At 42.0% G+C, this 13,339-nt stretch overlaps 1 protein-coding gene across 4 annotated transcripts in view; it reads right to left on the minus strand.

Moving 5' to 3' along the window:
• Mctp1 (multiple C2 and transmembrane domain containing 1) overlaps window positions 1-13,339 on the minus strand; it is a 600,147-nt gene that overhangs the window by 368,497 nt on the left and 218,311 nt on the right. The window contains exon 1 of one of the 4 annotated variants that reach the window (XM_057789475.1): window positions 2,219-2,413. The exons of the other annotated variants lie outside the window; for them this stretch is intronic. Within the exon in view, the coding sequence (XP_057645458.1) occupies window positions 2,219-2,275 (57 nt within the window). The 5' untranslated portion in view covers window positions 2,276-2,413. Of the gene's footprint in view, window positions 1-2,218; window positions 2,414-13,339 lie in introns of those variants that run through there. 4 annotated transcript variants of the gene reach the window in all.

The following is a 13,339-nucleotide window of genomic DNA, read 5'->3' on the forward strand; positions in this document are numbered from 1 at the left end:
AGAGAAATGAATAAGAGACAGAGAATAGGCACTGCATCCAATGAAGGAGCTTCCAGAGGAGACAAAGCCTGAGTGGATTTCAGGCTGAAAACTCTTGACTGCCGCTCAATAAGCACATATTTTATTGAGAAGGAGTTTCCTTGTGCTGTTTGAAATTTAAAAATCCACTCAAACTTAAAATTAGGGACTTTGGGGTGGGGTGAAATTTGCAAAACATTTTATATAATTTGAACATTAACAAGAAAAAAATAATTTACAAATGGAAAAGAAATAAGACCCTCATTCCTAAAAATAAATATATTTAGTCCTAAATATATTTTAATATATATATATTTAATATATATATATAATTAATATATATATATCTTTGATTTCTCAAACTCTTCTACTTCATAAAACACTGAAACAAGCCCTCAGAAATGTATCTAACATGGTACTGTCAATAAAACGCAACACTAAGTGTGATTTTACTGCATCTTTGCAAAAATCCCCAAAATCCCATGAACTAGGTATTTAGGTCTGAAAATTCTATGCAAATGAACTAATAGTTTATTGCAGAGATGTGTTTCATCATGCCCAAAGCTATTCTTTAAGGCTCATTTTAGCTGTCATATCCTTTCGCCCATTTCTTCATCTAAGCAATTGTGAGGACTGAAAAATGGGAAACTCTCAAACCTTATTTGAGACAAGATACCTCAGTGGCCACATCAGGCAATGACATAAATTGTTCAGCACTGCTGGAAAGAGTTTCAGCACTACTGAAAACTCTAAATTTGATAACATTGCATCGGCTTGAGTTCCCATTGAGACTAAGAGTTTGTTTGGCCACTGTAATCCACAATGAGAATTCAGAAGCAATGCAAAGTACAGGAGACATGTTTTTGTTTCATTATGGTGTTTTTTGTTATACCCCTTTAATTGAACTTCGTGCCACAGAATGTTTGATAAATCAGAATATCTCCTTGTCTAGATTTTTAAAAAAGAATATTATGTATATTCTAGCACCAAAATACTCTTTGAGGATATGTGTTTTTTTTTAAAAAAAAAATATTTAAGATCCCAAATACTCTCTCAGTGGTTTTGTTTTCTAATAGAGTTTTTGTTCTTGAATACAGAGCACTGCTTTTGGTATGACTGGAAGCTAAAATAAATGTAAATTCTCCTCTAAAGAAAAGGAGAACTACTTTCCTTCCATCGGTTCATTAATCCTTGGACCTTTGCAAAAACATGAATTATTGAATATATTTCTAGTGAAAAGTAATTTCCCTGTTTTAGCTAGAATCTAGCAGTTTTAATAGTTGATAGAAATTTGAACAGAAATGAAGCATTTCTAAGCATGACAGTGAGTCAATTAGGAATAAAGTATTTATAAAACAGCTGTCATTAGTACATTAAAAACTTAATTCATTCACATCTTACAAATTTGTAGAGATCTTCAAATGAAGTTAAAGGTTTAAAATATGAGCATCTGAAGTTATATGATACAAGACATCTGCCCTTAAATTCTGCAGGTGATGTCATTTCTTTAATCAATGCAAAGAATTGTTATATTTAATCCCAACCTCTTAGCTTAAAAAAATTTACAAACAAATCTCTCAGTCATTTTCTTCGCAGACTCCTCAATGCACACAACCCGTACGATGACTGCCTCACAGTTACTGAGAAAGCAGTCTGTGCTAAAGAGGCTCACACACATTTTAAAACAAACAGTTCAACCCAAAGTTCCTACCCTCACAGCCCCTCCCTCAAGCAGCTGTCCACACACGGCAGGGCAGAAGGCTGTGGCTGCCATCTCACCTCGACTTTTCAGCCACTTCAGTATAGAACCACAATCATTTAGGATAGAATAAAACCTTCATTTTATTTGAATTTCAGTTTTTATGCAATTTTAATAGAAACCATAAGATAACAAAATGGAAAAAGACCCTAAACCTGAGACCCTGAAATAATTAATTCTTAAAAATAATCTAAAGCCATATAAAGCTAGCACAATGTTAGCATTTTCAGGACACTTCCTTTTTCATTACCAACCACCAACAGGACTCTGTTCCCTTAAACTGAGTCTTTCATAAGTGGGATATATGCTAAGTTCAAAACACTCCCATTAGATCCCCAAACACCGTAGCCTGTGAGAAGGCATTTTCTGAGACACAGTATTTTGAAAGTGCCACACTCCCTTACTGCTACCACACACAGTGAGAGCCCGACATCCACTTACCTTGTGGCAAACAAACGGTAAAGTGCAGACACTTCTCAGCCTGTAGCTGTCTAGCATAGTGCTGGAGGAGTGAGCAAAGCATCTTTCACCCTGTGAAGAGCTGCATCTCCAGGCTTGGCTTCCTTCACGGAACACCAGCGAGAGTGTCTGCTCACCTCTAGGGGAGAGCAACAGCCTCTTTGCACCAAGCACTTGCTGCTCTGAACTGCAGTGACTTAGAATGAAAGTAAGAGGAAGCAGAGATGTTTAAATACCATCCCCTTGCTTCAGATTCACAGGATGTGACTCAACACTCAAACCAGGCAGGGCAGAGTTTCCCTTTGCAAACTGTTAGTGCAACTTACATAACAAACATCATCTCTAGGCTCCTAAAATTCTTCCAAGCTAAATATATTTTTAATTTACTTACTCAGTCACGTTTTTAGTAATCAATCTTTTCCCCATGACAAAATCCACAAGAAGAGATTCACATCACTGTCCAAAGAATCACTGTTCACAATTGCTCTCTGCAGCGAACTGACTTAATATTATTAAAGTGGTGTGAGCTTGACAGCATCTCCCAGAGAGGCTGTATGTGTGTGTGTATGTGCATGTGTGTTTGCGTGTACGTGCATGTATAAGCGTGTGTGTACACATACATGCGTGTGTGTACATGTACGTATTACTCTTTTTAATCACATATATGTGTGTATGCATGCATGTGTGTGTATGTGCATGTGTGTGTACATGCGTGTGTGTGCAAGTACATGCAGATGTGTACGTGTTCATGTGTGTGTGCATGTGTGTGCATGCATGCATATATGTGTGTGCATGTGTGCTTATTCTTAGCAAATATATGTGTGTGCTTTTATTCTTAGTAATCATTATATATATATATATATATATATATATATATATATATATATATATGGTACACTAAAGACACTAACACCATCTGCAGAATAAAACTGTATTTTAGCAGGCAAGCAGTGGCAATTCTACATAACACAATAGACTTTCCTTCACTAAATGTAGAATGAAATAAACCTTCACAATTTGATGGTGTTGTTTTCTACAGGTTCTATACTATCATCACCTTGTGAAGCAAACTCTGCCACTCTGTCTGTCTCCTCAACTCTGAGTATATCTAGGTTATAAATATTTCTAAGGCATGTTACTAATGACATGACTCCTCTAGTAAATATGGTACCTTTCTCCACCACCTGTTACCCCATAATTCTCAGTTGTACTGTTTGATCATACATATCATACATTAAATTATTTTATATTGTTATCTCACTGAAATATAACAGACAGGAAAGATCTACTATATAAACCAAATCACTATTATCAGAACAAAAAGGTGGAAATATACACTAATAGTAGCAAATAGGTTGAAACCAGAGCAGAACTGCTAAAAAAGAAATAAGATGATCTGGATATATAATTGCAACCATTTCAGTAATCACATTAAAAATTAATTTAACAGAAGCGGTTCATGCTGACACAAAATCTCCATGCTTGCTGGGCTAGAGCAAGAGGATCCTGAATATGAGGTTAGCTGAGGCTATACCACAGCTGGCTGAGGCTATACCATCGCTGGCTGCAGATATGTCAGTTTATAGCAAAAGATGCTGTGTAAAAACATAAAAGAAGGAAGGAACAGGGGAAAGGGAAAAAGAGGAGGAGAGAGGGAGGGGAAGGGTATGAAAAGAACACCATTCTAACAATGCTTACACCAGTATGTAAATGCCATACATTTAACAGGTACTTGATCAAAAATATATTAATAAAAATCATGGTTTTCCGTTTATGCACTAGTGTTGGATATATGTATGTGTGTGACATTCCATTTAAACTGGCCACATTTAACTGCTTCCTAGCCAAAGGCTACAGGCGATCATCCTAAACAACATAAGTCTAGAGCTGGAGATTAAGGCTCCATCTGCAAATTACAATCCAAATATTATATATTTAGAAAGCTCTACTTTTCTACAAATAACTTTCTAGAACTACTTTTTATTTGGTGATCTGGTTAATTTCGTTCATAGAACATTATAGTCAAAAATATTCTTCTTTATTTACTTGCTACATGATAAATAATGTAAGAAACCTGAGGGCAAGGATCTTGTGTTCAATATTTCATTTGCAGCCACTGTAATGATGGTCAATACACAGAAGAATGGTGGAGGAGGTCCTTCTGTTTGTGTGTTGATTTCATTGGTTAATGAATAAAGAAACTGCCTTGGCCTAGTTGATAGGGTGGAGAAAACAGAATTGAATGCTGGGAGGAAGAAGGGCAGAGTCAGAGAAGACATGGATCCTCCACTGGAGATGGACGCCAGTTAGAATCTCCACATAGCGATACACAGATTAATGGAGATGGGTTAAACTATTATGTAAGAGTTAGCCAATAAGAAGTTAGAGCTAATGGTCAAGCAGTGTTTTAATTAATGCAGTTTCTGTGTGGTTATTTCGGGTGTAAGCTAGCAGGGCGGCCGGGACAAACAAGGGGCCCTCTCCTTGCAACAGGAGAATTTAATAAATATTACTTAATAAGCAAGTGGAGTGTATATTTTTTGTTATGGTCTTGCCTCATAACGAAATACTAAGAAGTATGTTTATATTTTAATTGAATTTTAAGCAAGCATATAAGAGTGGTCTTCTGAATTAACAAAAATTAACAAAATTAACAAAAATTGTTCCCTATTGAGATGAGAATATGACAAATACACAGACGCCTGGGGTCTAGGCTGCAATTTGAGAGTATCCACTGGACCCATGCTGACCTGAGTGGCCTGAGCAGTCACCTGGTGGCCATGGTGTCACCTGGGCCATGTCTGCATCCATGGCCCTACAGCAGTAAGGGACTGAGTTGATGTTCATGGCTCCTGTTGTCACTGAGGGCCATGCAGATGACTGGGGTCTGGTTGCCACTTGAAACCATGTTGGTGTCTGAGGACCATGCTGGGTCATACTGATCTGGGGCACCTGTGCTGCCACTGGGGTGCTGGAGATGTCCAGCCCTCAACACTTGCAGAGGGCCTTGTCTGGTTCCATGGTTCTGCTACAGCTGGGGTCTGTGATGATGGCTATGGCCCTTGTTAGCACAGGGAGTCATTGGAACCATTTTGTGCTGAGCCAGTCCCACCCTTTGTAGCTGGCCCTGCCCTCACTGAAGACCTCAGCAGGAGAGCAGACCCTACACAACTTACTCTTCTGTCTATTCATCTTTACTTGCAAGTTCATTCCCACAAGTCATTAGTCTGGTTCGAGACCTCTGGTTTCTGCTATACCACTAATCATAGGCTCTCACTGAGGCTCCTCTTGGATATCCTGCTCTTGCCCTGTGTCATGGAGGTCCTGTTGTTAGGATCTGTAGGTTCGTCCCCTTTACATGCTCCAACAGTTCATAGATGAGGTGGATGTTGGGGAGGGGCAGCACATAGCCCTGGATCTGAACCTGGGTGGTAGCTGGGTGATCAGCTTGTTAGCTTTCCTCCATTATCACCACCTGGGTGAGCTCTCCAGCATGGTATGGGCTGGCACACCCAACACAGCCTACAGCAGGGAACAGGGCCAGTTCTCCTGCTCTTTGGCCCCTTTCACTCATATTGCCAGGGCCAGCTCTACGGTTGAGCCCCGGTAGGGTACAGGCCCCCCTTTCTCAATTGCTGTAAGGGGCATTGGGTGGGGTCAGCTCTCCTGCTCTCTGGCCCTCAGGGCTAGTTCACCTGCAACCCTGACAACAGCATCAGCTCCAGTGTGCTGCTCAGAAGGAAAGCAGAGGTTGTTTTTTTCCTGTACTGCAGTGAGAGTCAGGCTAGCTCTCCTACTATTTATTCTGATCCCAGAGCCAGCGCTCTCACCTGCTACAGGGAATAATGGGTGAGGGGGGAAGGGCATCTTTCCCTCACCCATACCACCACATGGCAGACAAGAGGGGGAGGGGTCTGATCTTCTGCTCTCATGCCCTTAAGGTCAACTCACTTGTACCCCAGTCACAGGGTGAGCTACATAAGTGGGGTTGGGACATCTTTCCCCAGTGCCAAACAAGCTCTCCCCTGAGGGGTAGGGCCAGCTTACCTGATGCAATATCCAGGGAGGGGCAGGACCAGCCATTCCATGGCCAGTAAAGGGTGGGGCTGGCTCAGCACAACATGGTTCTAGTGATCCCTGTGTTAACACCAGCATGGACATAAGATCCCACAGACCCAGCCACAGACCCAGCTGGCCCTAAGCAGCAGCTCAGGACTGGACATCTCCATGGCCCTGGACAGGACAGGCTCCTCAGGTCATATGGCACCCACAGCAGTATGGCCCCCTGGGCATCAACATGTTCCCAGGTGACTGACTAGACCCCAGGTACGCAGAGTTCTTGGTGGCAAGTGGAGGCATGGACACCATCACAGATCCCGACCTCTGGATGGCTCTAGGCAGCAGCCCTTGCCTAGACTTCTCCATGGCGCCAGATGGCAGTATCAGCCACCCAGATCAACATGGCCCCATACACGACATGATCCTTGGGCAATGATACGGTACAAAGTGGCTAACCAGATTCCTGTAGTAGCTTTTCATTTGTATTTTAATAAATAAAGCTTGCCACAGGATCAGAAAAGTAAAACAGCCACACTGCCAGTCTTACAAACTGGGCAGCAATGACACACACCTTTAATCCCAGTAGCCACACTAGTCTGCCATAAGAATTAGGCAATAGTGGTGCACGCCCTTAATCCCAGAACTAGAGAGGATTATAAAACAGGAGGAGACAGCTCTCAGTCTTGGTCTCATTCTGAGATTTCTGGAGGCAGGATTGGCATTTTGTACTGAGGTAGAGGTAAAAGCCAGTGGCTGGCTGTTTTGCTTTTCTGACCTTCAGTTGAACCCCAATTTCCTTCTCTGAGTTTTTATTAATCGTGCTTTAGGTTCCAGTTCTCTACATGGCCCTCAGTGGCAATAGGAGCCCTGGACATCAGCTTAGACTCTGGCTGCTGTGTACCCAGACAAAGGCCTCTGCAGCAGCCCTAGTTTGGATGACTTTATGGGCCCATTCAGATCAGGATGTCCCTGGTAGCGGCATGGGTCTCAGATACCCTCATGGCCACAGGTTGAGACCCAGATCCTGGGCATCTCTGTGGCCTTTGGTTTCACCATATGGTATAGACATCAATATAGATCCTGGCTATGCTAGAACCATGGACCTATTCATGGTCTAAGGCAGCAACAGAGGCCCAGGTGGCATTATGATCCCAAGTGGCAACACAGACAATCAGGGCTAGCATGACCCCTATAGCAACATGGCCCTTGGATACCAACGCCAAGGGCAGCCTAGACTCCCGGCATCAGCATGGTCTTCACTGGTCTCAGGAGCCAAAGGCATCAACACAGATCCTGAATGCTGCAGGGCCACGGACCCAGACCATTGGCTGCAGCCCTGGTCCTGATGATACTATGACTCCAGTTAACAACCCTGGCTACCTAAACCAACCTGATACCAACAGCAACACAGCCCTCAGACACCAACATGGTCACATCCTAGACAGCATGTTTCATCCTAGACCCCAGGCATCCACATGGGCATGGTGACAACATGGGTGAAGGACATCAACACAGACCTGGCTGTGCAGGACCATGGACCCAGACATGGCCCTTGGCAGCAGTCCAGGATGTCACTATGGCCCCTGGTGGACATGCAGGCTATCCAGATCAGCATGATTCCCAGTGACAACAGGGGCCACAGACATCATCACAGTATCCCTCAGTTGTTCCAGAACCCCAGATCAAAACCTGGCCCTTGGTCATAGCCCAGGCCTACATATCTCCCTGGACTCAGGTGGCCAGCTGGCCATTCATGTCAACTGGTTCTTCCCCAGGCTCACCTCTTCAGATCCACTTCTCTCCCCAGCCCATGAACCACTCTATCTCTTCTTCTCTCCCATCTCCCCAAGCTGTACTTTCTCACCACAATGGTGACCAACTGCCCAGTGCCAGAGCTCTTGGTAGGGTCACAGATGGTGCTTGGTTGAATATTGCCCGCTCAGCCATAGGGAATAGCGTGGGGCTTTTGCCTTTCCTCTCTCCCAAGCCTGGGCCTAGAGGCCTCAGGTAATGACTGTGGCCTAAGTGATACTTGCATGGGAATGCATTGCACAGTTTCTGTGTTCCTATTACTCAACCAATCATTGATACTTCGTATACTTGGGCACTATGGATTGTAGGATGCCCATTCATCCCCTGTCTGCAAAGGCAGAGAATCAGCAAGTCCTATCAACACAGCTAGAGGACTAGAGTCAAGGGTGAGAACTAATCTCTCCCTTTTTGCTGACACTATTTTTCTGTAGAATCTAAGCATAGGACTTCTGGTTGTCTTATATGCTGTACAATGTGATGTTGTCTAAAGCAGGCCAAGAAAAGAAAATACAAATACATAAAGGATAGATTTCTGACACCACCTCCACCTTCAACACCATCACCTCCACCACCTCCACTACCACCATCACCATCACCTCTACCATCACCTCCACCAACTTAACCACCTTCACCACCACCACCACCTCCACAACCACCACCTCCACCACCATTATCACCATCACTTCCACCACCTTCACCTCCACCAACTTCACTACCACCACCACCTCTACCATTACCAAGACACCTCCACCACCACCTCCACTACCACCTCTACCACCATCATCACCATCACCTCTACCACCTCTACCTCCACCAACTTCACCAGCATCTCCAACACCACTAGATCCATCACAACCTCCACCAGCACCAGCACCACTACCACCACCACTGCCACCACCACCTTCACCTCCACCAACTTTACCACCTCCACCACCACCTCCACCACCACCTCCACCCCACCTCTACCAGCACTACACTTCCCAGATCCTGCCGTGCACTGTCATGCTTTCTCTTTGCTGTGCAAAGATGGGCACACTAGAATGCTCATAGTGGAACTGTTTATAATGTGAACAGCTTTGTCATGGGCCACAAGCAGTGGAATGGTTAAATGAATGAGCTGATACGAGCAATATTCCATACTAAGGAATATTATGTAGTTTTTTTTTTAAAGACAATTGAGCTATATAGATTCAGTACATGCAAATCTTCTTAAATAAAATCAACGAACTGAAGAAAAATGCATTGTCTCAGCTAAGAGACAAATTCATGTGCCAACTCATAGAGACTCTTCGTCTACAGGACTCCACATCAATTGTGAACTGGAAGCTAGGTCTGGAAAGGAGATTTAATGGGAATGATAGGGATACCGGGAGGAATCCAATCCATTTGCTCAGTTTTTTATTTATTGTATGTCACATAAAATAAAAACAAGTCCATGTAATCTATAGGTAATTTGAGAAGAACATTTTACTCTAAAAAGTGATTTAATATTTACATATTTTATGACATTGTACTCTCTTTAAATAGACCCTCCATTATTTTTTAAAACAATGTAACACAAATCAAAGCGCTCTTCTCTGGTCCAGTCCTCATCTTTTAAGGGCCCCACTTTATGTTTTCTTTGATTTTTCCATCTGGCTAAAGTGTATGCCAAAGTCATAACAGATACAAAAACAGACAGCTGGCTACATCAGACTCTCCAGCGTGCCTTTTCATATTGGCCAAGGTCTTTGATTTTCCTGTGGGCCTCTTGTAAACTTTTACTAGCTTCCTAAAATGCAGCTTGGATTTATTCACCTGTAAATGCAAAAACAGCCCAGTCTTCATGCTAATATAAACTATATTAGTATTCCTTGAATTAGAATAAATAACATTGTATAAAACTATATATATATATATATATAAAACTTTGTATATAATTGGTGGAATTGCTGTGGTTTCTGAATTGGATGCAGCAGTTGCATTCTTAATTAAGAGAAACTAGCACTTTGGTTATGTTGGAGCTGTTCTGGTACTCAAACATCATATTGGGAACAGGCACAACTTTCCATGTTCCACTTCTTTGATTTTTAAATATTCCAGCATTAAAGGTTACATGGCTTAAAATGCATAAGAGTTCAATGCGGCAGTAGAGGGTCTTATGTTTTGCGTGAAGAGGCTCTGTTCATCTGCTTTAGAGGCAGGGTGTTCTACAGTGTCCTTGTAGCCCAGGCTGGTCTTGAACTGGCTACAAGCCAAGACTGAGAAGTTTCTGTTTAGCATCCTTTCAGTTTCCAAGGACAAAGTTTCCAGATATGTGTCAACATGCCCAGCGTTTGTGTGTTATTTGAGACAGTGCTGGTCAGTGTAGCCGGAAAATCACTAGATAATCCACATTAGCCTCCAAGTTGTAATTATCTGGCCTCAGCCTCCAGAGTGCTTGTATTACAGATGTGTGCTGCTGTGCTTGGTTATCCCTTTTACCTTTTAATACAGATGGCAAGGGGTGTTGTGGAGTTGACAAGTTGGTATAAATATTGTTCATTTCTATTTCTAACGTACTTCTAATTAAATCTTCTATGTAAGCTGTGAATACTCCCCTGATGCCACCTCAAATCTTGACATTATGCCAAATTTGGTTTAGATTTTTCTGGGAGAAGTAAAACATCACAGGTTCATTTCAAATCTATATATTTCCGTCTATAGCACTCCTTTCCGTCTATTCAAGGGAAACAGTCTTTTGAAACTCTCAGAGGACAAGTGAAGAGAACACTTCAAGATACAGACATGGGCAAGGACTCCCAGATAGATTCCATGCGTTCAGGAAATAAGGCCAGAACTTAACATTGGGATATCATAAAATTGTACAGTTTCTGAATAGAAAAGAAAGACAAAGTGAAGGAATAGTCTATATATTAGGAGAAATGGTTCACACATGCACGCCATTATGTTATCAGATCAAACATACCCATCTCTTCAAACACTAATCAGTTCGTGTAAAGAAAATTCAAAATATTTTCTTCCAAGCTTTGTGGGACACCTAGTACACAGTCATACCTATGGTCATCCTGCTCTTCACGAGCACACAGGAACTATTTCTGTATGTCTAACTGCAGTTTTGTCCACTGACAACCATGATAGAAAGCCAGAAACCTCTCTTGGAACATGACTCATCCTACCAAAATGGTCCTGCCACCATGACCTATTCTTAATCATAATTTTTCCTAAACACTCCATGTCTACCAGCTTAGGAGTCAGGGCTCCATAGAAATTCAGGGAGTGGAGACACAAACCTTAGGCTCATTATGTTGTCCTTGTTTGCTTTCCTTGGAGGTTTTCAGATTGGTATTTGAAAACACCCCCCACTCCCCTATTCCTCACCTCTCACTTTCTCAGAACTCTTCACCACAGGGCCTGGGTCACCACAAGCTTCTCCACATCACACAGGTCACCAATGACTTTGGATTTGTCAGGTTCATAGCTTGCTTTTCACATTTTATTTCATATTTTAAACTTTCCTTATTGTATATTCTTTTTATGTACTTATGTAGTATAGTTTATATAAGTATATTTTAAATATCTTTTATATTTAAAGATATTTTAAATTTCTTTCGTTGTTTTGTATAATATTTACTGAATGAGTTCAAGCCTAGTACTCCTCCAACTCCTCGTAGATTGATCCCATCTGCCTACCACCAACTTGGTGTCCTCCTTTTTTTAAATGACCCAGGAAGTCCATTCATGTTGCCCATATACACTCTTTGGGCCCATCCATTAGAGAGAGCATGGTCACCCTGCTAAGGACCACACGCTTAAACAAAACTATTGGCTCCCCAGAAGGCATCTGCTATGCCTGTCTTCTCACTTTGTGTGAGAGCTCATGCATCCCTGGGCTCCCCAGAAGGCATCTGCTGCTGCTGAATTCTCAGTTATGGTGAAAGCTCATACATCATTTTTCATTCCATGCTAGAATGTTGACTAGTTTGATCCTGTGCATGTCAAGCGTGCATAGCTGCTGTGAGTTCATGAGGGCAAAGGTCCTGTCATGTCCAGAAGACACTATTTAGCTTTGGCCCTCCCCAGTCCCTGGCTCTTCCAACAGGAGGGTAGGGGAGAGGAGGTTGGGGGCAGGGAATAATTAACTCTAATTATGTTTGAAAAGGCCGTATTAAAATATACTATTTTATAAGCTTCATATATGTCTGTGTGTGTACAGAATATATATGTGTATGTGCATGCATGTTTGTATGTGTATTCTAAATATTAAGTAGGATATAAAGAATTTTAATAGGAGTTATCCTACACAGGGTAGTATGTTCATCTCAGAAGCCATAGGTCATATCAAATATGACCCAGTATCAGGTGTTGTGGGATGTCCTCCTTATATGCATTGCTTTTATTGGTTAATGAACGGAACTGTTTTGACCAAATGGTTTGGCAGAGTAAAGTCAGGTGATAAATCCAAAGAGAGGTATATATAGAGAGAGTAGGTAGAGTCATTGAGATGCCATGTTGCTGCTGAAGAAGGAAGACACTAGAACCTTACCAATAGGCCACAGCCTCATGGTTATACACAGATTAATAGAAATGGGTTAATTTAAGATATAAGAGCTAACTAGGAATATGTGTGAACCATTGGCCAAACAGTGTTGGAATTCATATTGTTTCTGTGGGTCTAGGTGGCCAGGAAATAAATGAACAGTCTCTGTCTACAGCCAGGTATGAGATAACCCCATTAAACTATTGGTCAGAGCTATTCCAGTGACCCCCAAAATAACACAGGCTTACTGGTGCAGCTTTTGGTTACCTACCAGAACTTGACAATAAGGCCTGATTACTAAAGGTTGCAAACACATTAGCCACAGGACACAAAGCAATCAAGTTGGCGCTCACTAGGAATCTTCTTCAATGCTTGCCAGCTCTCATTGTAGGGGTTACAAAGACTGACAAGGGAGAGGCATCATCAATTGTCTTATCCAGATCTTTACCTTGTGAACTGTAAGAATTGCTGAAGTGGAATGGGTAAGACAGACCCATGTTGCAAGAACGGCACAAATGCTATGGGGACAACCAACTGTGTTCTGATTGGGTCTAAGGCTACCTGCAACAAGTGGAAATACATGTCTGGCTCTATAAATCTGGCTAAGTATTCACAACTGGGGAACCCATGGGCAACACAGCTAAATTTATTACTATTACTTTGCCAATTGAACATAGAATTAAACTTCTCCCTAAATTTTAGTCTCTATACCC

Source organism: Chionomys nivalis, chromosome 15, assembly GCF_950005125.1.
Source record: "Chionomys nivalis chromosome 15, mChiNiv1.1, whole genome shotgun sequence".
Taxonomy (NCBI): Eukaryota; Metazoa; Chordata; class Mammalia; order Rodentia; family Cricetidae; genus Chionomys; species Chionomys nivalis.